Here is a 26,429-nt window from a genome sequence, read left to right as displayed (position 1 = left end):
TTATGTATAATAAATAACTTTTCTCACTTATCACCAATAACTTCAGAAACTGACCCAAAAGAAGACTTTGTAACAATGTATCTGTATCGGAACGTTCCGTCTGATCCCAGCTGGAGGAAGCTGTTTCTAGGTGGCTTATAGGCAAAAGACGCCGATGTCTTTCATCTGTAACCCTTGCCAGGCTGTCACTGAACAGATTATCAGTTTAAGATCAGCAGGACGGGGTCCGGGGGGCAGCCTCATGGCCCCGGGACCTCCACAAACTGTATGATGACAACATGATCTGGAAAAACATTGTAGCAGAAGCCCATTTAATCTTTTATTATCTTCATGCTCCGTTGTCGGGGGCACAATCAGAATACCTCGGGGTGCGAAATGCCCCCAAGTGCCCCAGTCAGTAGTCCCTGGGCACTCATTTTTGTAATTTTTTGCGTGTGCATTTTCAGGGATTTAAGGCTGGCATCGAACGCGCAGGAAACCGAGGCAGAATAAAACGCTAGGATGTTATAAATAATGTCGGAATCGATGATAATTTATAGAGCGCACACTCAGGAGTAAGTGTCCCACTCCTATAATTTATCAGAATAAACCCGTCACATCCATTTCATTAAGTCGAGGACACGTTACCCCCGGGACGCTCTTCACTTGCCTCGGGTTATCGGTGACATCTAGTGGTGAGAAGGGGGAGCGCAAGCGGAATAATCCAGACTGATTCTCTCTCCACTGAGGATGCAGAACCTCTAACACGGGGAATGGGAGTGATGGGAGTGATACTGGGGTCATCATTTGTATGGGTGACAAATCCATTGCTTTACTGAGTTGGAATCTCACTTCACATTTTCTGCTCTCCCCTGTAGCCCTCTCGGGGGGGATTCTACGTGTCCGGATAATTAAAAATTAAAAAAAACAATTAATTAATAGCCCACAAAATTATCATTAAAAGAAATATACTATGGTTTCAAAAACATGTATTGATTAGAAACTGAAATGGTCTAAATTTATTAATAATATTAATAATAATAAAATATCGCGTACTGAAGTGTATAGACGCTTGTGAATGGTGGTGCAATAGTACACTTAAAACCACATTACATGGATGTATATAGCGCCAGCAGATACTCTAGCGCTATTACAATAGGGGAAGAGTGAAAAATAACCATAAGATTTAAAGTGAGAATATACAAAATTAACAATGTACCACATACCGCTATAGAAAGCGAGAAGGGCCCTGCTCAGGGAGCTTACAATCTATTAGGAGGTGAATGAGACAGAAGGAGAGGAGCTGCTTAGCTGAGGGTGATTTGATGGCAATGGAGAGAGATCAGTAGATAAAATACATCCAGACGGCAAAGAATTACTGTATATGTAGGGGCAGAAACAGAGCCGCTGGGGCATTCAGTGAAAGTTACAGCAAAAGAATGGGGCAAAAGAAGAAAAAGTATTTGAAACCATTGAGGCTGCCACCCAGTGGCCACATGTGGGATTGCAGGTACCCTGTTATTATTAGATTTCTATAGCACCATCATATTCCACAGCGCTGTACATAATATATCAGACTCATGAACATGAAATTCATTTGTCTCTTACACCTGGTTTGTGTGCAGGTAAAATAGGCAGACTAGATGCCCCCCCACACGCATTTCGCACCCTACGTTCTTCTAACAAATCCACAATTGAAGGGTTAAATTACACAAAAAATCTTAATTTCCACGCAACAAGCTGCGGATGGAGAATTCCCGCGCACACCTAACCGCGTCCCATTTATCAGATAAAAACAGTCGGCCGTACAACGGGATGATTAATGGGGAGACTCCGGCTAATTACCGCTCCCTCCACAACTAATTAGGTTGGCATCGCTAATCAAGACGAATGAGCTCTCTGACCCAGCGATGAGTTCCTCGGCAGTGAGATCCTTCGGCTCGAGCCGCGGCCTCCTCGTTACAAAGCTCCTGGTTTCATTCAATTCTTTTGTTACCACCGGCTGTTGGCGGATGAAATGCGAAGGCAATCCACGAACCGCGCAAGAGCTAGACGGGAATCCCTCGGGCTGATACCTTGGACAGCTCCACACTGATAGCGCGTGAGCAGGGATACTGGAGCAGGACTCACATTTAGGGTCCGAGTACTAGAGCAGGACTCACATTTAGGGTCGGAGTACTGGAGCAGGACTCACATTTAGGGTCCGAGTACTGGAGCAGGACTTACATCTTGGGTCCAAGTACTGGTGCAGGACTCACATCTTGGGTCCTAGTACTGGAGCAGGACTCACATTTAGGGTCCGAGTACTGGAGCAGTACTCACATTTAGGGTCCGAGTACTGAAGCATCGTCCTATACATCCCACATGCTACAGTTACGGTTCCAGTTTTGGGGCTTTTTGGGTAATACATCGTCAGCGAGTCACACGTAACATGTTACAGGGTAGCCGCGGCCCTGACACATTCCACACGCAGATGGTTTCAGGTTCTAATTTCCCGGTAAATCCGCCGTCCTCCATTCCAGACGATTTTATTCCGAGGATTTACAAACAGCTTCTTTGTTTGTATTTTTTTATGACTGGCAGGCAGTCTGAGAAATATCCGAAGACCGGCCGGAGCGTGAAACCCGGAGACATGCGCGGCCCAACGCGTTCCAGGAACAATAGGTCCTCGCTGAAGGGGGTCACCTGTTTCCATTTTGATTGAAAATGACTCAGTTTGCCTTTTTTTGTTGGCAGGTTTGATCTGCATGCAGGTGAAAAACAGAATTGATCGATGCGGAGCGGAAACGCATTTTATAGCCGCAACTTTCCAAATGTTATTAGGAAGCCGGAACCGTCACGGTCTCCGGAGTCACTGAGACGGACGGGTGGGTTTTGGGGGAGAAATAGTCTTTTTAAGTGGTTTTCTAAACTGAGTAACAGTTAGTAGAACTTAAAGGAGAAAATGCCTCAAACCTTTTTATTCCCCGTATCAGAATAAAAATAAGTTTTCATAAATATCGCTCTGTTTTCTCTTTTTTACCCCATAATATAAAGTTTTCAGGCAGCTCCATATCAGCCGTTTGTATGATTCTCGCTCTGTTATCTGATCCCCGATCTACTAACCCCCCCGACTCCTTATCATACTGCCTGTGGGGAACAACAGAATTACTCTAAATCACCCAGTCGGACTCTCTGACTAATGAAAGTCTATGGAGGGACGGACTTCATTAGCATCGCCATAAAGTATCAACTCAGTGTGGTGTGTAACGAATCGGTAACTGTAACTGTGTTACACTGCGTTGTATAAGCTGGCATTATATGTGAGCGGAGGTTCAGTTTGTAACATGCATGTAACATACATGTAACATGTATATAATATGTATGTAACATGTATGTAATATGCACGTAACATGTATATAATATGTATGTAACATGTATATAATATGTATATAATATGTATGTAACATGTATGTAATATGTCTGTAACATGTATTCAATATGTATGTAATAGGTATGTAAAATGTATGTAATGTGTATGTAAGTTGTGTGACTCCATCTTTGCTCTCGTTCTTCTCTTCATTCAGTTTAAAAATGTTTCTGATGAATTTGTTTCTGTAAATGGCGTTTCTGTGGCGACGGATCAGATTTTGCGTGCGTTCGGCGGCGCAGGTTGAGGCTCCTACGCTGATTAATCATAATCTGACCCACGACTTGGAGCCGCGTCGCAATCCCTGCCCATCAATCTCCGCTGACGGGGGCCAGGGGGGCCACGCCTGGCAGGGCGACCGAGAGCCGCAATCATCCGATTTCATTTCGGACTCATGTGCCCCACAGGTGCCAATTACAGGCGCGGATACTCGGTGGCAATAAACGGGGGATCGCGTGGCTGGCAGACACCCCGCTATAGACACGGCCGTGACACGTGATGGACGAGCGGCGACAGCTGCCAGTCACATAGCATTAGCTGCGGGTTTCTGACGTCGGCTGCCCCTCACGGGGATGTTTCACAGAGAAGCGCCTCCAAATGGGTGCAACAGCCGGGGCATTTACAGGAGCCACGTCTTACAGCACCTGCCGGCCCTGTATAATGTATAGATAAATCAGTGACCGGCCCCTGTATAATGTATAGATAAATCAGCGAGTTGGCCCCTGTATAATGTATAGTTAAATCAGTGACCAGCCCCTGTATAATGTATAGATAAATCAGCGAGTCGGCCCCCTGTATAATGTATACATAAATCAGTGACCGGCCTCTGTATAATGTATAAATCAGTGACCGGCCCCCTGTATAATGTATAGATAAATCAGTGACCGGCCCCCTGTATAATGTATAGATAAATCAGTGAGCCGGCCCCCTGCATAATGTATAGATAAATCAGTGACCGGCCCCCTGTATAATGTATAGATAAATCAGCGAGCCGGCCCCTGTAAAATGTATAGATAAATCAGTGACCGGCCCCCTGTATAATGTATAGATAAATCAGTGAGCCGGCCCCCTGCATAATGTATAGATAAATCAGTGACCGGCCCCTGTGTAATGTATAGATAAATCAGTGACCGGCCCCTGTATAATGTATAGATAAATCAGTGAACGGCCCCCTGTATAATGTATAGATAAATCAGTGAGCCAGCCCCCTGCATAATGTATAGATAAATCAGTGACCCGGCCCCCTGTGTAATGTATAGATAAATCAGTGACCGGCCCCTGTATAATGTATAGATAAATCAGAGGGGCGGATGTTATTTATGAGGATTAATGGCGCTCGTTAGTCGAGGCTCTCGTCTCGCAGTTAACGAGTCTTTGGCTGTCGCACTCCTTAGCAGTTCCGCCACATTAAGATCCGCGCAAATACAGAGCTTGGCAGCCAGCCGTTCACGCTTTCCTGAACTTCCCTAACATACAGCACAGGAGCGCGCCAGGCTGCGGGGGCCGCGGGGGCCGCGGGCGGAGTCCTTGAAATGACTCTTAGAAAAACTATTCTGCAAAGAAAGAAATACTTGAGTAATAAAAGTAACGCTTTTTGCTGCATTTAGTGATTATAATGAATAACGGGGGGCTGTTTTTAAAATGATTTGGGTTCCTCCTCTCAGCAGCTGATTGGTCACTCAGGAGCGTTCACGAACCTCCCAACATTTCAAAATACGAAGGACACTTTTTTTTTTTTTTTTTGTTAATCGCGGAAATTAGCGATACAAGCGCTTGCACTTTAGAACGCCGCGCTCGCAGCGCTACTTAAAACACGCTTCGCTTCTGTCAGCACAGTCATGCATATTAAATATAAAGAACACATCAAATTCCCATGAGGCTCAGCCAGACAGACTGCTTACATGATGCTGCCTGAGCGTCATGGGAAGTGCAGTCAACAGTAAAGCTGCAGATGCTAGCTGTGAACTACAATTCCCATGATTCTCAGGCTGCCAGGTGTCCGCCATAATGTTGACTGAGCATCATTGTAAGAGTAGTCCACAGCAGCAGAGATTTTTTTTTTTTTTTTAAATTAAAGGCTAGTTAGCCTCCCTCCCAGGACCCTTACACACACCTGCCCATAAACACACACATACACAGCCTTTACACACACCTGCCCATAAACACACACATACACAGCCTTTACACACACCTGCCCATAAAACACACACATACACAGCCTTTACACACACCTGCCCATAAACACACACATACACTGCCTTCACACACACACCTGCCCATAAACACAAACACACACTGCCCTTACAAACACCTATCCATAAACTGCATATACACTGCCCTTACACGCACCTGTGCAATGTGTTATTATTGTCGTACTCCGCAGCGTTGTACAAGACGTTATTTATATAGCCGCCATATTCCGCAGCGCTGTACAATGTGTTATTGATTTATGTATCGCCTTCATATTCAGCAACGCTGTACAACGGAGACGGCACAGAATGCAGCCAGATTTTAGACCTTTTTCAACATCAATGAACGTCACGGTCTGCATCTTTTTTTTTTTTCCCCCATCATGAATTTCTGTGTTTAGCGGATAAGGGACTCGTCCCGGAAGCTGTGAGTGATGAGCATTGAGAACACGGACACTCGGAGCATTAACAACACTTTATTAGTCCCAAAATATTTACAGATTCAGGTCTTTAGTTTTTATTCCTTCATTCAATGAACAGAAATGGCTGAAGGTCATCGGTCCCCGTAAATCACCCCAAACCACCAACAATGAATTAGATAATTAGCAGCCACTAATGTACAGTAGAGAGGCGGTGCGGCCCCCGTGGCCCATGTGGACAAAACACAGAATTCATCCAGATTTTGGGGGTCATCGCGAGGGACCGTGGAGCAGCGTAAGGTCAGCGTGTGCAGCGAGGGCCACATCCAGCCGACCTTGGAAGGGCCTCTCGGACCACAAGACATTTTTATATGAATCCAGTAACCGCCGCCTCGCCGGGAGCAGAACCTGACCGTAGCTCAGGCGAGGGCGGCGCAGCAATCAGAGCCGCGTCCCTAACGCTCCAGCTAAAATCCCTACGGGCTGACCGGCGGGTCCTGTCCAGGGGGCCACAAGCTACAGATTTAAAAGCCTGAACGCCATCTTTAAAAACCATTTCATTCTCAATCAGATCCACAGACACAGCTTAACGGCCTCATTGGGGTCTTTGGTCGGTATTCACATTAAACATATCGAGACATCTGGACCCGCGGGATCCGAGGGCCCTTCCCATAGAGACACGTCCTCGGGGACCACCGGTGGGGGGTCTGTCCATTCCTAAGGGGTCTGTCAAAAGATGCCCAGGGAAGGTACCGCAAGGTGAGGAACAGGGGCTGTAAACATTCAGACTATGGGTGTGATTGTAAACACTAAAGAACCCGTTTATTTTAAATAGTTTAAATCCCACCCCCCTTTTTAGCTGCTTTTTTATCCAGTCATTGGCTGCAATGATCAGCATTATATATAGATTAAATATATATAAAATGTATAAATAATGCTGCATCCTGGCCATGAAGCGGCTACCAGACCCTCCACAGCGCAGGAGAACATACAGGGTGGGAAGCGAGGGGATTGTGTTCTCCGTCACCATGAAATGTACCAGGAAGGAGCGGATGCATTATTACGCCCCCTGTTATACGGCTCCGATACAGACAAAAGGGGGGGGGGGGGTAATTATTGAATGTGGGGGGGGTAGTTGCTCACTTACTCCCCCCCAGCCCCCCACAGGCTTCCTTTCCAAAACTTTTTTGAATCTGCAAACTCCACCAATAACTGAGCAGAAGCCACAAAGTAAAATGATCGCTGTAGAAAAAAAAAAAAAAAAAAAAAGATCCCTCCATAAAATATCAACATTAAAAAGCAGCAGATCCTCCGAGATTAAAGTAAAACGATAAACAACTTCACAGGAGGGCCCGGAACCGGCAGGGACCCGGAGCTGCCTTCAGTCCACGCACGGCCCGGCGAGGCAGCTCCGCCCCGGGGGGATTACGAGCGTACGTGCGCGAGTCAGGGCACCAGCGCAGAAACATTAACATCTACGTATGAAATCCGAGACACAGGCGGCCCCCCGTAAGACGGGTAAAGGGTCCGTTTTATTTGGGTTTAGTGGTTTTTCCCGAAGGCGAGGACACAGCTGCTTGGCAGCACAAGAGCTGACAGTCTTGCAGCGTTCTTGCTGTGGCGCAGCCAATCTCATCACTCTCAGCCTGCCCCTAAAATAAGAACCATGATGTCAATGCTCCACCGCAGGGGTCACCTCGGCAAAAAGTACCTGTAAAGCACTTAACGAGACGTGTGATTAACACGGAGGAGAAAGCGCCGGACCCCGCGCCGTGACCTCACACACCAAATGAAGTTGTTTAATTCATTAGCGTCACGTTTTAAGAATCCGGGTTAAAAAGGAAAAGAAAAAAAAAAAGATCGTAACACGAAACAGAATAATGTATAATTTACAAACGGTTATTTACACGGGTCGCGTATGTACAATATGCTACATGTATGATGTACAAAGGCATCCAGTCCGCACCGCGTTACCCACTGCGGCGTCTCCCACTACACGCAAGGCAACGGGAAGGGACTAAAGTCACAGCAAACCACACGGAGTTAATTAGCGCCGACAACGTCACCAATCAGAACAGACGAGGGGCCGGGGGGCCCTGACAAGGGGTCCGGTGGGCGCAGAAGAGACTCCGCGCCTTTCTTTTAGAACAAATTCAAACACATGTAAGTTCGTGATACACGGATAAAACAGAGCAGCGGGGAGACCAGTTCACGTGTCACACGCGGCGGCGGCTAAACCGCTGCTTTCCAAAGAGTGCAAACTGTTTGCGTGGTTCAGGCACGTGACGCGTTCATTACACGGTCACAAAACACGCAAAGGATCATATTTACACCTATGGTATAGAAGCTGTTTCACAGCCACAGCGGAACCAAACGTGTCCGTTCACTCTGATCCACGGAACTAATGTGGTCCCTCCGAGCAACTACCCCAGCGAGGGGCAGATCCGCATCCGAGCGCCCCGGCATAGAATGGGGAAGACGCGCGTCACGCGTGTGGAGGAACGAGACAGCGCCGTGCGGGAGAAGCAGCCAGGAGAATAAAATAAAACATTTACAGTAGTTACAGCCGCGGCCCGGAGCCAACCCGGTAAAAGTGCTTCCCGCGGAACGAAGTGCGAGGCTCTCTGGGGAGGGTGCCGGGAGCGAGGGCCACAGCGTACCACTCCGGCAATCAAAGGGTTAAACAGGTATGTTACATGCACATAGAAACTGTGCCTGCATCTGTGCTACATGTGAGCATGCGACACTCAGGGCAATGGTTCGGGGGCCGTAGGGCACTTCCCAGAGAGCGGGGGGGGGTTGTGAGCGGGGTAAATACGGAGCAAGCTCTTTGCCCCCCCAACACAGCCCACCATGAACCAAGCGATCCAATGAGGTATGGAGACTTCCAGTTACTATGATAAGTGTGGTTCTGGGGCCCGCGGGACCCCCGGCAGATGTGCCGGGCGCAGAGATTCACATTTAATCATTTAGAGTGTCACGCGGGGGCTTCCAAGAGCCAAAATGGAGGGGGGGGGGATGCCCCGTGACGAGGACATGTCAGCCAATGAGCAGCCGGGTGACCGGGGAGGTCAGGTTACGGGTTACGCAGAAATTAGTGAGGTTTTTTTTTTTCCTGTTAGTTTCAATTTCAAGGCATTTAACCTTTTGGGTGCCAATAAAAGGCACAGGCACAACGCCAAGGGGCCTCGGCCTTCCAGAAGAAGACAAAACATGTTCCCGAAACGGTCTTCTGAAGAAAAGAAAATAACGATTTGATGAAGAAACGTCCAATTTCTTCTTATTCGGGAAGGGTCAGCGAGGTCACCTCTGGCTTCATTTTGAAATATTGGTCGAGTCTGACGATCGCGTAGCTAAGGGGGGAAAAATACACAAAAACATGAATTTCCGTTACTAAAGCAGCAGATCGATGAAACCATAAAGTGCCGTCTACGAGTCTCTGTGCAAATAAAGCGATTATTGCACCCAAAAATACCGGCGCTGTCTGCAAGTGTCTAACGAGCTGCGCCGGGTGCAGCCAACATGCGCCGCTGGCCACCGGCAGGGAACGCGGCATCTTAACCGCCAACTAGTCCTGTACAAAACCACACGCAATGCAGCACAAAGCACACGTGTGTCCAAACGCTGCCCCCAGAGCCTCCGTGACCCCGCTGGGTCCGCCGCTTGGCACTTACCCCAGGAAATCAAAGTCAATCTTGGAATATTTTGCTTGAATCAAAGCCCACAATCCCCAGAAGAAGTGAGAAGCCTGGAAAAAAAACAGCGGTCTATTAATCCATACACGGTGCAGGGTATGTTATATGCAGAGTAGTACATTACTCTTAATACAGGGTGCAGGGGAACGTTATATGCAGAGTAGTACATTACTCTTAATACAGGGTGCAGGGGAACGTTATATGCAGAGTAGTACATTACTCTTAATACAGGGTGCAGGGGAACGTTATATGCAGAGTAGTACATTACTCTTAATACAGGGTGCAGGGAAACGTTATATGCAGAGTAGTACATTACTCTTAATACAGGGTGCAGGGAAACGTTATATGCAGAGTAGTACATTACTCTTAATACAGGGTGCAGGGGAACATTATATGCAGAGTAGTACATTACTCTTAATACAGGGTGCAGGGAAACTATCTACATCACGTCTAGTATACAGGAGTCAGGGGGTCGGCTCCTTACCAGCGCAAACTGATTCACTTGCACGTAAAGTATCTCTACTTCCTTATCGGAGACGTCGGCGCTGAACCCTTTAAACTCTTTATAGGATTCCAGATACGATCTCAGCCAGAGAAGCTGCAGCTTCCGATCCGGATACAAACTGTAATCCACTTCATTCACTCCTGTACCATATAGACACATATAGCGATATTACCGTCCAACATAAAAACATGTAACATGTAGCATAACCACACCGGGCTCCATCCAGGTCACTGCGGCCCCCACCCCCCAGGCCGGCTACTGTACCTGCAAACTCGTTAAAGTGGTTCCCGATATCATACGCCTGGTAGTTGTACCCAGAATATTCATAATCTATGAACTGCACCTCTCCTAAAATAACCAGAACAGTTTGTTACCAAACCTCGTAAAGACAAAACACAGAATGACATCGACTGCTCGGCCCTAAGATTTACACGCGTGACTGCGGGGGCAGGGCTGTGAATTTTACATTGAAATGTACTGCGGGGGAGGGGACTCAGTAGGTGGCGGCAATGCTTAATATTTACCTAAGGGGGTAACATGTGCCCGCGGGGCATTTAACCCAATGGCCCAAAAAACAGAAACAGGAGGACGCGAACACGCAGAAAGAATTTGGGGAAATACACACTTCGTATCCAGGACTCTCCAAAAGGGGGCTTTTTAGAGCAATTTAAGAGGCAGGATACCGATCAGGTTTAGCGCAGAGTCGCAGACGTTCGTTGGGTTATTTGTGAAAATCTGCAGTTTAAAGACCCCGATTCCCAATAATTCTGTAAAGTAAGCAAAGCCGCCTCTTCTGTCAATTCTAGACTCGTCAGACCCCCTGAATAAATGTAAGAAGCGCTGCGAGAATTACTGGCGCTACAGAAGTAATATTAAGAGATAATATTAATAAATAAAGTATGAAGACCCCCCCCCCACTTAGTGACCAAAAAAGGCCTCCAACGTCCTCTAATTAACCACCTTAATTTTAACAGATGAGAAAGATGAGGCCCCAGGTCCCAGAAAGTTCAAGTTAATCTCTTCAGATTCATTTGTCTAGAAGAGGAGAAAAGAGACCCTGTCTGAGCGGCGTGCTCAGGAACCGGCAGACGGGACCCCGGCGCGCTCAGGAACCGGCATTTGCTTTCAGAACCGCTTAACCCTCGCGTTGCCAGACTGGGCAGAAACAAGTTCTGCGCTCCTCTGGAAGTGAGAGGGTTAAACGGGACTCTTGTTTCGGAGCGGAAGGTTCTTCCGGGGAAGGAGACGTTCTGGAGCAGACTATCGCCACGTGCAGATAATTCCCCCTCACGCTACAAAGTAACCCCCGTCTCTAAAATTCACAGTCAAGCCCGGCAGAGTTTGCAGCAGAACTCGCGTGTTTCCGCACGGCCGCTCTACCAGAACATACATTCTATCGGTATAAATCTATAAATATATACAGAAAGGAACAGTAAAGAGTGACGAGGCGGTTACCAGGCTGCGTTCTCTCCTGCGGGAGGCGCAAGTGAGCACGTGAAGCGATAAACCTCCGGCCAGCGCCTGTAAGAAGCATGGAGCTGCCGCCAGGGGCAGCAAACCTAATCTGCAGCAGACGAAGAGAATTTGGCAAAACTTAAAACGTACAAAACAAATGGCCGTAACCATCGCATCGCGTCGGGAGTTTAAAGGGAAACCGGCACTTTCCATCTAAGCGCAACGCGTCCCATCGGGGAAGACAGAACGTTTCAGCTCTTATTTTGGGGGGCATTGGCTAAATGTGATCGGTTTCCAAAACCCAATGGCTCTATGAACTAAAATAACCCCCGTAACAGCGTTTACGCGTTAAAATAAACCACACATGTGCATTAGGAATGTGCCTTATGGGAGCCCCATTCATGGACCCGCGTGATTATTCCTCCCCATTAAGTTGTTACTGCCCTTCTGTGGAAGCGGATCGGTAAGAGGGGAGTTTAGGGAAGGGGCAGTTCTTCTACAGAGCTGACAATCTTTATATAGATCCGACCTACGCTTCATTGTAACCTCCGCTGACTCTCGGCAGTCACCGCGGTGGAACTTTTCCCGTTTATTTTCCTAAACAAATGAATAAATTGTCTCGTTTTGTGTTTTTTAGGCTTTATGAGCCGTAACAGAGGCCAGCGAGCCGTGGACCGGCGTTACGATCCAGGCGTGAAATCTGCGAGTGACGAAGGTCAGGAACACAGCGAGACGTTACATAAACAGGAAAACGGGTGGGATGCGGGGCTCGGAAACCCGTCCGAGCGAGCAGCAGGAGGGCCGAGGTTTCACTTTAAACTCACGAGGCGATTCCTTCCCCGTTATAAACAGCGCTGATGTGGATTACAGGACACTGCACATTATTACACAGCATACAGTCAGAAAACACAGGATAAACTCACTGTGGGTGCAGCACCCAAAGGGGCCGCGTGTATTCACTAAAGGGGGTCAGCGGGTCATCCCGGGCAATACACTAACGGACGGGGTCTGTTTCCAGCACTAGCGGACTTTAAATGCAATAGTCAGGAGAGGACCAAATCACCCTACTAAGTAATAAAGGGTTAAACTAGACTGGGCAGAGATTTTACCCCAATGTGGGCATTTACCCAGCCAGGAGTCTCCACAGATTGATCGGGAGAAACTTTCAGAGCCCCACAGAGATCAAAGTAAAGATCCCAGGGATTCGGTAAATCACCGTATTTGCTCAATTATAAGACGACCCCCCAAAATCTGAATATTAATTTAGGAAAAAAAGCCTGAATAAAAGACAACCCTATAGAAGAAGTTTTACCAGTAAATATTAATTCGTGTTAAATATGAAAAAATAGTTTACAACTATGATTGAGAAAAATTATTTTTTTTTTGGTTTATTTCCTTTTATTTGCCAACCTGCCCCCAGTTATGCACATCTGCCCCCAGATATGCCTTATACCCCCTTATATGCCACTCTGCCTGCAATATGTCTTTTAACCGCCTATATGCCACTCTGCCTCCAGAAAGCCACTTTTAACCCCCCCATGCCACTTTTAACCCCCCCCCCATGCTTCAGACACCCTGGTGTCTAGTGGGGGCAGCCGGTGGAGGACATTGCTGCCGGCACTTCTGTGACCTTCTGGTGCTCAGTCATAGAAGCCCAGCGGAAGCAACGGAGGTTGTCTGCACACATCGCACAGACCTCCACCGGCTGCCAGAGAGGAGGATCCTGGTCCCTGCAGCGCTGCGGGGGATCTGGATCTTTTAGTCAGACCTCTATTTGAGGTCTGATTATAAGACGGCCTCGGATATAAGAGGAGGGATATTTTTCAGAGAACTTGCTCTGAAAAAAAACTCGTCTTAAAAATCGAGCAAATACGGTAATTCAACTTTAATTTAAAAATAAACTCATCCTCTGAATTAAAAAAACGTGTCAGCAGTAACAGTAAAGCTTTATTTCCCTACTCACCAAAGGAAATATCACAGACAGAAAAATTAGCTGTTTATCAACGGGGTGAAGATTAAAACCAAGCTCCAGAAAAAATAAATGTACAAAGACTAAACGAAGCAAGTACTTACGGAGGGGCTGGGGACACTTACCTCGCTTCTCATTGTAGATGATGTTCTTACACAGCAGGTCGTTGTGACAAAGCACTACGGGGGACCCCAGGCTCGAGAGGACTTTCTTCTGCCAGGACATCTCTGCTTGGAGGACATCGGGGCCGGGAACCTCACGCAAGAACCTGGGGAGATCAGTTTAAAAACGATATATAAAATATATAATAAAATATTCTGTAACCAAAACCCAAAATATTTTAGTTTCCAGCAGCAAAACAAAACTGCTTACACAGCACAGCGGGTTAAAAAAAAAAAAAAAAAAAAAAAAAAAGAGAAGAGTAAGAATGATAGAAGCCAGTGATATTTCTCTAAACCAGAATGGATCTGCCCCTTGAATGCCCTAAATGCTCCATCACAGCAACTTTGCGTCTATAAAAGTGAATTTTTAAAGAAATGCGTGGATTTAAGCGACGATGAGGGCCGTTGGGACGCGGGTCTACCCCCGGGTGGGAAGTCGTACCTCTCATTCACGGTCTGGTCCTCAAACTCCGTTGGAATGAGAGAGAAGTACTTCTTCATCTTTAACCACAGGTTGGACTTGGGGATCCAGCCATTGTGGGCATGGATGGCGTGGATTTTGGCGAGCCGGCGTGCGATGAGTCTGAAACGAGAAAAAGACAAATATATAAATTCCACATCAGGGGTCACTTCAGGACAAGCAGGGGTCATGGGCCATCACACACACATGATATACATCGACTTCCTCTGTACTACGACATCATTTCCTGTCATACCATCCACCGCATTGCTCGGCTACATCTAAACCGACAGCCCTAAGCGGAACTGCGAAGGAACCTTTAAAAAGAAACGTTCTCCCCCAATTTACACAAATCAGAGCGTCAGACGATGGGAGATGCGCGGGATCAGTCCTGTTGCTGCCGGTGAGTTTGCCGGTTCAGTACGAGCCACGTAACACGGGCTGAAAGCTCCTTACGTGGGATTTCGCTGTGTAAGCACTGGCTGCATTAACGCCGCCACCTTGAGAGGAGATCAGGCCAGACACTGAGCCGTCAGGACACTGAATACACCCTTACATTGGCAGGGGTCTGTGGGACCACCAGAGACGCTCCCTGCGGCGATGTCAGGGAGAGGAAACTAATCACTATTATTGCGGCTGGCCCCCAGACCCCCGGCGCTGTCCCGCGGCCCCCAGACCCATCCCGGTAGAAAATAAAAGCCCGACGTGACGCGTCGGGCCGTCTCACCAGGGGTCACGTACCTGTAAATGGTGGGGTTACACACGTGTTGGGGATCGAGCGCCGCTCCCTGCATGAACTCGTAGCAGAGGCCGTTATTAAAGGTGCAGTAGAGCTGCGGGGCGCAGCCGTGAGACTGAAGCACCCGGAAACTCTTCAGCTCCTCGTCCCGATCGACCAGCAGCTCGGTTTTATTGCCGTAGATTCTCACCAGGACAACATCCTCCATCCTGTCGCCGACGTAGCAGCCGACGAGCTTATTGGTTATCCCGTCCGTAAAAACCTAAGAAAAAAAGGTGAAAACGTGAGAAAACGTCACAAACGCTTCTAACCGACACGTTTTACAGTCCGAGTGCTACGCTTCATAAATAAAATACATTCTAGGAAATGCTGAAGCAGGCAAACAATCTGCTAAAAATAAAGATGGCACTGAAACGCGAGCCACGGAACATCTTACAGAACCAGAAGAAAGCTGAAAGTTCTAAGCTCGCTTCTAGAACGGTTCTCCGGATTGGCAGGTACTGCATTACCCCTCTTGAGCCAGTAGGGAGCGCACAAGCCCACCACCCAAGTACGGAGCGCAGAAGCCCCCCCCCCTGGCAGCACCCGAGCGCTCAAGCCCCCCACCAGCAGCACAAAGCTCGTCTCTCGCCCAGCTCCCTGCATATCCAAGTCGCGGATCCGGTATTTACACCGGGGGGAGGGGGCGCCTTTCTATTAAAAACGTCAAGAGACGGTCAGAGAAAAACGGATTGAGACGTAACCAGGAAACCGAGACCTCCGCCACTCATTCCACGGGCATGAAACTCATCAGACGGGGGCGCTGTTCAGTCACACGTTACAGAAAAGCCAACATTCCCCGTGAGTCACGGAACGAATTACATGCTAAGCTCTTCCGAGACGCTGAGCGCTCCTTACACAAAGTTACTGCCCCATTTCAAATAGGATTTGCCCCCCACCCAATATATTCTGAGCCCTCCGCCGAAATCTCCAGAAAAATGACCATGGCTGGGGGGTTCCTGGCAAGCACTAGGGGTTAAAGGCTATACCCCATCTCTAAATGGGGGCACAAAGTGAAGACGGGGGTGGATTTCACAAGCTACCCTGCGGAGGACTCCACAGTCTCGGACGATTGGAGGGACTGAGCTGCGTTTCCTGTGGCCGCTTTCCCGGATGGCACGGAAATGGTTAATGGATAACCTAAACCCGTGTTTGAAACAGGCCCTCCTGGCCCCCCACGGGTAGGACACGTAAGCACACGCATGCAAATCAATGGGACAGAAAAAGAACGTAATCAAATGCGCTGGACACGCGGATATTTACTGAGCAAACAAACGCGTGGGGTAAATAAACCCAGAGCCGACATATGGCCCCTGGCATGTGGCCCCCGTCCGATAACCAATCACTAAAGGCAAGCTAATCCCACCTAAACACGGGGGGGGGGGGGGGTGTTTACCCCAGACGTAGTCAGTGTTTGTATTTTGAAAGCAAACAGGGAGCAGAGGGGTTAAACGAGAGCGCAGACCCCATCCGTGGGAACCGGAGAGTGCCCAGGTTGGAAAGGGAGAGTCTGACATCTGCCCCACCTGGGGCGCTGAGGAACCGTCCAGGGGCCACACACCATCGCAGCCCCGTCGGGCCCTCTGCCGGACACATGGCCGCCGGGCCGTAGACAGCAGGCGGGGCGCCCGGAGTTGGCCGGCTTCCTGCGGGACGTTTCCATTCATTCTCCTCCAAGCTTGTGGGGTAAACGGCGATGGGGTGCTGGGGCAAAAGGGCAACAAAACCGGCTTCCTGTAAGAGTTGAACCCCCATCCATAGGCAGCACAGGGGCAGTACACGGCTGGGGCCCAGGGCCCTCCAACATTGACCATATAAACAGGATCCGCACCACGAAGGCAGAAGGGGGGCCGCAACCACGCATCTTCCGTATACATTCCGTGTTCACAGCGTGTGCAGGTTTAACCCCACGCTGGCTGGATCACACGCAGAACACCGGAATAACACCCTCCACGAAAGCTCAGAGGCTTGGGATTGGTGGAAGTCCGTGGGCCCGTTATACCGGGACCAGTAAAGCGTAGAGAGTTTAGAGGATTTGGGTTTAGTGCCATCAGTTGATGCGCGGCTACCAATTCTCTCTCCTGGTAGCCGTGTTCTGCTGCAGCTTCCCGCACAGGCCGTCGGCAGCGACAGCGTAACCAAGGAGAGTGTGTGGGTGACCTGTTGGCTAATGGGGTGATGAAGCCAAGCGTTCGATGCCAACGACTCACCATTTAGTTAATAAACTCCATTAAGAAGCTGGAAAGATCCGTAACAGTAAAGCCGCAGAGCCGCCAAGCCCTGCGATTAGCCGGACGGTGCCGGGCCCTGACCGCGCGCAGACACCGCGTCCGGCCCTATACAGAAAGGGGGTGATAATATGGATTCTTCCGGCACGTTCCGAGCGGCCCTTATCTGAGATATCCGAATAAACCCGCGTGTAACGATGCCATCCCCGGGGTACCTCTGCCTGTGGAGAAGCTTCCGGCAATTACAACAGCCCCCCCCCCCCATGGCCATGATTCTTCTGTCACCCCCTCAACCCCAACATCCCCTCAGTAACCCCCAGTAATTCTCCACCCCAATACCCCATTTCTCACCCAGTACCTCCCCCCTCATTTATCCGCCACCAAGGCCCTCGTTCCATTCCAGTAATCCCTCAGTTGCCCGTTTCCCCTCCCAGTGAGGCCCCTCCCTGGCCCGGTACCTGGGTGGTGACCTCCTCGGGCCTCCAGTCGGGTCTGAGCTTCTTGAGCAGATTGAGCGCTCCCTCCCGGTACCCGCTCTCCAGCACGGTAAAGTCCAATCGGGGCACCTCGGGGGCTCCGGGCGGTAAGTGAATGTAATTGGCCATTACGGGGGCCGCGGGGCTCCTGGGGAACAGGAAGCGGGGGACACGGAGAAGGAGGAGGAGAACTGCGCGAGAACACGTCCTGCGTGACAGTGGACACACCGAGTCCGCGCGAATAGCTCACTGAGGGTCAAACGCACAGAAACACAACCCACGGAGGCTCTCGGGTCTGTCACAGCCGGCTCCGCGCGCGCACTCCCGGTATATGAGCCGCTCACTCGGAAAATTCCACTCAGGCTCCCGGACACACCCCCGACACGTCCCTTCACACCTACGGCACGCCCCATCCACACCGGACACGCCTCCGAAACGCCCAGACACTCCCTCGAAACGCCCCTCCGACCGCTGACGTTACGTGTCGCCTGATCTTTACGTCACCGCAGGCGGGGCAGTGACGTCAACCGGGAGCTGTCAGTGAGAGTACTAGAGCTGCAGACACATGTCATGACTGCATGCGATTTGTGACCAAGGAACATGTAATGGCTGCCAGTAACATGTATGTCACTAACATGTAATGGCTGCCACTAGCATGTAATAGTATCTCAGCAACATGTAATAATCTCTGTCACTAACATGTAATACTGTCTCGCCAACATGTAATAATATATGTTACTAACATGTAATAATGTCTGTTTCTAACATGTAATAATCTCTGTTACTAACATGTAATAAACTCTGTTACTAACATGTAATAATGTCTGTTTCTAACATGTAATAATCTCTGTTACTAACATGTAATAAACTCTGTTACTAACATGTAATAATGTCTGTTTCTAACATGTAATAATGACCATCAGGAGAAATCCGCTGCAATCCGCTACCTGACGGGAAGCCGAATGGGAGACGCCGGGGGATCCGGGCACCAGCAGCGGGGCACTAATACTATAATCTGTTTTTCGCATCGTGTCTCCCGTGAGTGTGCGCTCGGTGCCTCCCTGGCAGGAAGCGCAGTCACCGGCAGTGGTGTGGGTATGACATCATAGTAAGAGGGGACAGATACTCTCCTCCCCATTATACGCCAGCCTCCGGGGGTGCAGAGCCACTCAGCCTCATGGGACTCGGGGCCGGTCATAACCCCTAAACCACTCGTCATGCCCCCAGTATGGGCAGTGATGCTGAGTGAGCTCTAAGGGTTTCTACCCTCTGTAGTCTCTGTAGCGCCTCCGCTGAGTGTTTGCTCACTCTGTAGTGCCCTCTCTGAGTGTTTGCTCGCTCTGTAGTGCCCTCTCTGAGTGTTTTTACGCTCTTTAGTGCCTGTTCTGAGTGTTTGCTCGCTCTCTAGTGCCCGCTGTGAGTGTTTGCTCACTCTGCAGTGCCCGCTCTGAGTGTTTATTCGCTCTGCAGTGCCCGCTCGGAGCAGGGAGTGTCCGGAGCCGTCTCCCAGTTTACCGCGCTGGCCGGAGGCACAATTCAGAGGATTAAATCATCTCCGGGGCAGATCGGGGGTTGTTGGCATCACAAGAGTTAAAGGCCCGGAAAGCTGACTCTGTATCAGAATAATTTGAACGTCGGGACTGCGATCAAATCCTCAGTCACATGGCACACAAAATCCTTACTGAGACCCGAGTCACGGGGCAATTAATAATGATCGGGGTGGGAAAGAGCTCCGCACATGCTGGGGTCATTCTCACCTTTATCGGAGACTCCAGTTCCCAGTCTCGGGGTGAAGGGGCAGATTCTCAGGGTTTTTACCCCAGTCTCGGGCTGAATGTGCAGATTCTCAGGGTTTTTACCCCCTGCTTGAACACAGGTGACTCCATTCAGAAGATCTCTACCTCCTGACAAGTCACAGTTTCCATTTCGTTATTAAAACCATTCGGCTGCCGCCATTAATGGGTCACTGGGATAGGGTCTGTGTGATGGTTACTTGAAGGGTTAACGTTTGTCTGACGATGATGTCATCGGTTTCCCCGGTATGTACTCTGCGCATGAATACACGTGAAAGTCCAAAACACAAAGTTTCTCTCTTTTTTTATGACTTCCCTTTGATGAGATAAAGTGACCTTTAACCTGCGTGATGGGACAAGAGGGTATCTGTCTATTAACCCTTGGTGTGACCGCGTAACGGAATCCCCGCTTCTCTAAAGCTGTGTTTGTAACGTGGGAGCGGCGTGTTCGTTACGGCCGCGCCGCTTCTCCAAAGGGGCTTATTCACTAAACCATGAAAATAGTCGCCCGTTTCTCCTGCTGTAACGACTCGAACCTTAATCAGTCGTTGGCCTCGTCTTAGATTCAGGAGCCGTATGTCTATCCCATGCATGTTTAATCCCCTCGCTGTATTACCCTCTACCACGTCTGCTGGGAGGCTGTTCCACTTATCCACCACCCTCTCGGTAATGTAATGGAACGATGTGTCTGACCCCCACAAGGTATCGCCAGCGTGTTTTACGTGATGGAAGTTCTCAGACCAGGTGAAGAAGCGTGTTTTGTGTAATGGTTTATACAGGGTAATACCGTATATAACGCGTCGCTTCACCTCTATCCCCACAGGCCGCGCGAATCAGCTGCTGTTATTACAGGGAAGATTCCGAGATCCGGCGGATGTTTCCTTCTTTCTTCGTTTTTTTTTTCATGGTTACAATGATTTCTGTGCTATTTTAGGAGCCGGTAAATGAGGTAACCATGACGACTATCAGTATCACCCGGCGGATTATTACAGGCCACTTAATGGACAATTCTAGGAACGCGGCCAATCCGGACCCAGCGTTTTCTTACCGATTCTGGGGAAATGTAACAATTTCCAATAATCTTTTATGATGCGATATAGAAGCCGAGGGGCCTCGCCGCTTTATAGACGTCCCAAAGCAACAATCTGCAGCGCTACGGAATATGATGGCGCTATACAAGTTAATAATAATATTTAAAGAAAAGTTCAAAACTGTTTAATGAAAGAACATTTATTTTTACATTTTCTGTTATTTATGGGGCAAATCGTGGCTTTTATATAAAAAGCCCTTAACAGACGTGGACGCCGGCGGCTGCTTTACAGGCTCACACGCCTCCAGACGGCCGTCTGCTATAAGAACAGCTAAACATTAACGCTTTCCGTTGGCCGATTAATCACATCTCAGGTGTCGGCTACTGAATGGCTGGAGGGCAAATATTGGCGTGACCCCGTGCCGAGCAAATATGTGCCTCATGTAAATAACCCCGCTCGTCTCGGCTCGGGGCAGATTAGTTATCAGGGCCCGAGCGTTCTGTGCCAGCGAGAGCCGAGATCACCGGAGTTCAATCCATAGAAACCCCAAGAACCCTGCTTCGGGGGCCACAATGACTCCTTCCCCTCCGGGATCGTGGAGATCGCTGCTACTTTGTTTTTACTTACCTTGGGGAGAAGCTGCAGCTTCCTACCTGGTCCGTGTCCCAAAGTTTCATGTCACTGATTGGCTGCTGGAAACATCCAATCAGTAGTAGCAAAGCGCTCTCATTGAAACTAATGGGAGCAATTTCCACGAGTGTGCCCAGGGGTCTCGACAGACCCCCTCCGGCAGCATTCTCTGAGACAGCACTGGAGCTGACTTGGGGTGAATAGATCACATCCTATTGGTCTGAACACATCTTATGGGGGGGGGGCAGGGGCAAATGGGGGCAGAATCCCTTCATGTTTTTTGCACGGGGGACATCACGGAAATGTAAAGTGCATACGGTGGCCGGAGGATGGAAAACATCACGTTGTCAAATCGGTGGCTGTAGGATTGTTTCTCAATTTGCTCTTAAATGTTGCCTTTTTTGGGACATTTTCCCCAAATATAAAGGAGATTTTGAGCTCTTTTTGTAAGAAAAATCCTGGTCCTAATCTTCATTTTTTTTATTATTTATTTTTTATTATATATTTTTATTGTATTTATTCATTATATATTTAATATTTATAGATGATATATTTTAGCTTTTTATGTTCAACAAAAATATAAAATTCTATATAAAAAGGAGACTTGTTTGGGGTTTTTTTGCCTTCTTTTGAGGGGTTGAACTTGACAGTGTAAATTACTCTGTTACTTTATTACTCTGTTACTGTATTCATATGTTACTCTATCACCCTGTTACTATGTTACTGTATTACTCTGTTACTGTATTACTCTGTTACTCTATTACTCTGTTACTGTGTTACTCTATTACCCTATTACTATGTGACTGTGTTACTATGCTATTGTGTTACTCTGTTACTCTATAACTCTGTTACTGTATTACTCAGTTACTGTATTACCCCATTACTGTGTTACTATGCTATTGTGTTACTCTATTACTCTGTTACTCTATTACCCTATTACTATGTGACTGTGTTACTATGCTATTGTGTTACTCTGTTACTCTATTACTCTGTAACTCTGTTACTGTATTACTCAGTTACTGTATTACCCCATTACTGTGTTACTATGCTATTGCTATGCTATTACTCTATTACTCTGTTACTCTATTACCCTATTACTATGTGACTGTGTTACTCTGTTACTCTATTACTCTGTAACTGTATTACTCAGTTACTGTATTACCCCATTACTGTGTTACTATGCTATTGTGTTACTCTATTACTCTGTTACTCTATTACCCTATTACTATGTGACTGTGTTACTCTGTTACTCTATTACTCTGTAACTCTGTTACTGTATTACTCAGTTACTGTATTACTCTGTTACTCCGTCACCCGGGGAATGGTGACTAATTGTTTAGAAAGGACCCACTAATAACACTAGGAATGTGTGTGAACCGAGCAGCTAACGACAGCGTGCATCGCCTCGCACGGCCCCGTAAATATTTAATCAGGCGTGGAACGCGTGGACTTTACCACTTGATTTCTTACGCAACAAAGTGAAATCATTAATATTTAATCAAATCCACTTATTTTCTGAGTCCCGGAGAAGATTTCGAGGAGATTTATCAAACTCAGGGTCACAAAAACAAGTTTGGTGGAGATGGTCCAGGCAGACGCGGGGGGGTCCCACGGGCTCCTCGCTGCCCACCATACCACTCGGGGACCAAGGATGGAAGTGAATTTATCAGCCCGGGCAGATAAGGGTACAAACTGTGCCCCTTGGGCTGGTGTCAGGCGCATGCGGAGAGGGCAGTGATGTTGGGAGACAAGATTTAGACGCTGACCCTGAGTCTGTTCCAGATCCAAAATAAATGTGTTTACATAAATGCCACCGGCCATGCGCGGCTCTCCCTGCGCCAAAATCACTCCTTCAATCCATGCGGAGGCCAAGGCTGCGAGACCCCCATATATTTTCTGAACGGGGATTAAAGAAAATGGGTATAATTATACTGAAAGCAGCCGTATATGTGAGATACTTATATATATATATATATATACACAGTATATACATGCACACATATATACACACACATACCGTATATGCCTGAATATAGGCCCCCCCTTTATGTCTTTAAAGTGGGGGTGCTTCCTATATTCGGGGTTTATTGCAGGGATGTGCAATTCGTATCGCCCGACGGCCGGGACATGCAGTTCTGAGCGGCGGGCGGGTGTTTTTTTTTCATTTATCCCGGCGGCGGGTACACAACGGGGTTAGGATCCAGATCCCCCGCAGCGCAGCGTGACATGACCTTCCGGTGCTCCACCATAGAAGCCCCGGCGGAAGTGCCGGCAGCGGAGGTTGTCTAGTCGCATTGCGCAGGCGGTGGCAAGCTGGCCCCACTAGACACCAGGGAGTCTGGGGGTGCTTTAGTAAGCCGAGGGGGGGCTTTTCTAGGGGGCATTAAGCAAATCTGGTGGGGCAGAGGGGTATGTTTATAAGTAAAGTGAATTATGAATGAAGTGGGTCTCGGATTTAAGGGGGACCTTCAAATTTCCCCTATTACCCCTCCCTGCGGACCCCCAAGCTACTCCTAGTTCAGGAATGGATTAGGTTTTCTCTGTTTTTCTAACCAAAAATATCTCTCGCTTTCAGAACTTTGTTTGGATTATTAGCCGGTATTAATAATCATACTAATAATAACAATATTCATATAATAATATTCTTCAACTTAAACTAATACTAAAAAAAATACTACTACTAACAATAATAATACTACCAATACTAATAATAATATGATTAATTATACTGCTATTAATAAGAAAAATACTATTACTACTACAACTAAAAATAATACTAATAATAAGAAAAATACTAATACTACTAATATTTATAATAATACGATTAATTATACTACTACTACTAATAATAAAAATACTATTACTTATACAACGACTAATAATAATACTATTACTACTACTAGTAATAATCCTCACTAATAATGATACGAATACTTTACTACTACAACTAAAAATAATACTAATAATAATGCTACTAATAATAATAAACTAGTAATTATTACAATATTATGACTACTACAACCTATAATAATACTAACAATAATAATATGTTTTGTAATCCAGTGACATGATTTTCTGCCGTTTTTCACTCGATTTACTGATTCTGGTGAAGTTATGCGACATTTGGCCGGGAATGATGTGAATTCCTCCCATCTCTCTCCGTGTCCCCCAAACCTCCTGTTTGGACGGGTCGGCCCCCCGAGCCCGTGGGAAGCCAGCGCCGTGTTTATAGACCCATCGTGTCCCGTGCATTTGGGGGTCCGACATTCCTTGTCTCTGCAACAACACAGTACTTTTCCTCTAAAGAGCGAACAATAACCGCGCAGGTGCAACGCCAGACACCAGCTCGGCGAGATTAACCCTTTCCCGAGCACAATGCGCCGCTATTCAAACTGCCCCTTCCTCGCTGGCATTCATATGGCAGAAAGTGTCATTTCCAATCAATCTGGTTTATTTTGGGGACATTTCTGTGCCCTGCGGGGGGGGGGGGGGCATTTATATAATATCTCGTTCCAGAACCTGATCGTTCTCCGTATAATAAGAGTTTGTTGGCGAGAATCCGCTAGAATTTAGCAGAGCCGGGTCAGTAAAGCCATAGACTGAAAAACACATATTCCAGGGCTGGTTCATGTATGTGGCCCTAGCAGGGCTGCCATTAAGGTTTGGGTGGGGGCTGGGGGTGAAATAAAGCGGGGTGGGGGGTGGTTGGAATCACCTTCGTCTATATAAGGGGGATTAATAAATGGCTAATGAGGTAATTGATACTCTGCGTTACTACGTGAGTTTGGGGCTCAGTCACGGTTTTGCCCCGGCACGCCGGGCTACAGCCCCATTTTCAGAGGTAAATCCTACTGATTTGGGACCCTGACTTCTGTATTATCTCATCAATAAATTGCCGCACTGTGCATGCGCGGGCAGCTTTTCAGACGGGGGTTCAATCATCTACCCCGTAAACTGCTACCTCTGGGAGGAATTGCCACCATGTCAGAACCCACTGTTTATTAGCCCCCCCCCCGCATGACCCTCTGCGCCCTATGTCTCTGTCACATTGTGTTTGACATGCGCAGCGCTGTGCACCCTCCAGGTGCTATATGAAGAATATTAATAATAATATTATTAGCTGTGCAGAGACAGTTATTAAGGACATTATCAGCCAATAATGACATGGCATAAGCCTCTTTAAACCCTGGGAAGTATGAGCCTCAGGACAGTTGGCAGGTATGTATTCAGCCAATGGCTGGCTAAGCACGATGGATCTTGCGCAGTATTATGCTGTGGCTTGGGCGTCCCGAGGCCGCGCGGACCCTCTCGCTTTCCGTACTCTGTGGAGCTCTGCGTCACGTGACCAGAGAGACGCGGAAGCCGCGACAGAAGGACAGGAGTGTCAGGGGGTTCTGGGGCCATGCGGGGGAGCGGGGCCCACGGACTGTGAGTGACCCCACGGGAGGAGGGGCTTATAGGCACACGGCTCGCCCCTATATACCGCTGGGTATGCTCCTCCCGCTCTGTATCCACCCCATATACCGCAGGGTATAGACCTCCCCTCTTTGTATACAGCTCATATACCGCTGGGTATAGACCTCTCAGTATACATCCCATATACCACTGGGTATAGGCACCCCCCTCTGTATACACCCCATATACCGCAGGTTATAGACCCCCCTCTCAGTATACATCCCATATACCACTGGGTATAGGCACCCCCCTCTGTATACACCCCATATTCTACTGGGTATAGACCCCCCTCTCTGTATACACCCCATATACCGCAGGTTATAGACCCCCCTCTGTATTCACCCCATATACCGCAGGTTATAGACCCGCCTCTGTATTCACCCCATATACCGCAGGGTATAGACCCCCACTCTGTATACACCCCATATACCGCAGAGTATAGACCCCCCCAATCTGTATATACCCTCGCTCACCACTAAATTAACACTAAATATCAGTTGGCCATTTTTATATAATACGTTGTGACTATTTCTCCGCTGTACATCGCTGTGGTATATGATGGTGCTACTTTAATCAATATTTGAATCAAGACGATGACATTTATACCAAATGCACGGCCGGAGCATGTCATGCATCCAAAACCCCTTACCCCTAAATCCTGCTCCCTCGTCTCACCCCTGCTTTTAATTTCTATTGTAACTATTGTAACGCTTAATAAATAAAGGATATTAATAATAATAATATAATAATATCCCATCATCCTTCTATACATCCTCGGTGTTTAGGTGATTAACACT

General features: G+C 48.0%; 1 protein-coding gene across 2 annotated transcripts; it reads right to left on the bottom strand.

Moving 5' to 3' along the window:
- Positions 1-9,276: 9,276 nt before the first annotated feature.
- LOC149273386 (ethanolamine kinase 1-like) lies at positions 9,277-17,852 on the bottom strand. Of its 2 annotated transcripts, XM_089506397.1 has the most exons (8): positions 17,706-17,852; positions 14,983-15,242; positions 14,224-14,364; positions 13,746-13,888; positions 10,461-10,544; positions 10,176-10,336; positions 9,671-9,744; positions 9,277-9,349 (listed from the first exon to the last, which is right to left on the bottom strand). In XM_089506397.1, the coding sequence occupies exons 1-8, from the start codon at positions 17,850-17,852 to the stop codon at positions 9,277-9,279; spliced, it is 1,083 nt and encodes a 360-aa protein (XP_089362523.1). The 2 variants fall into 2 exon arrangements, with proteins under 2 accessions (XP_089362523.1, XP_089362524.1); XM_089506398.1 differs by lacking the exon at positions 14,224-14,364.
- Positions 17,853-26,429: the final 8,577 nt, after the last annotated feature.

The sequence above is a fragment of the Sceloporus occidentalis genome, unplaced genomic scaffold (genome assembly GCF_023333645.1).
Source record: "Sceloporus occidentalis isolate IW3139 unplaced genomic scaffold, rSceOcc1.0.p SCAF_382, whole genome shotgun sequence".
Classification (NCBI taxonomy): Eukaryota; Metazoa; Chordata; class Lepidosauria; order Squamata; family Phrynosomatidae; genus Sceloporus; species Sceloporus occidentalis.
The sequence above is the reverse complement of the archived record's forward strand: the minus strand, read 5'-3'. Positions and strand labels throughout refer to the sequence as shown.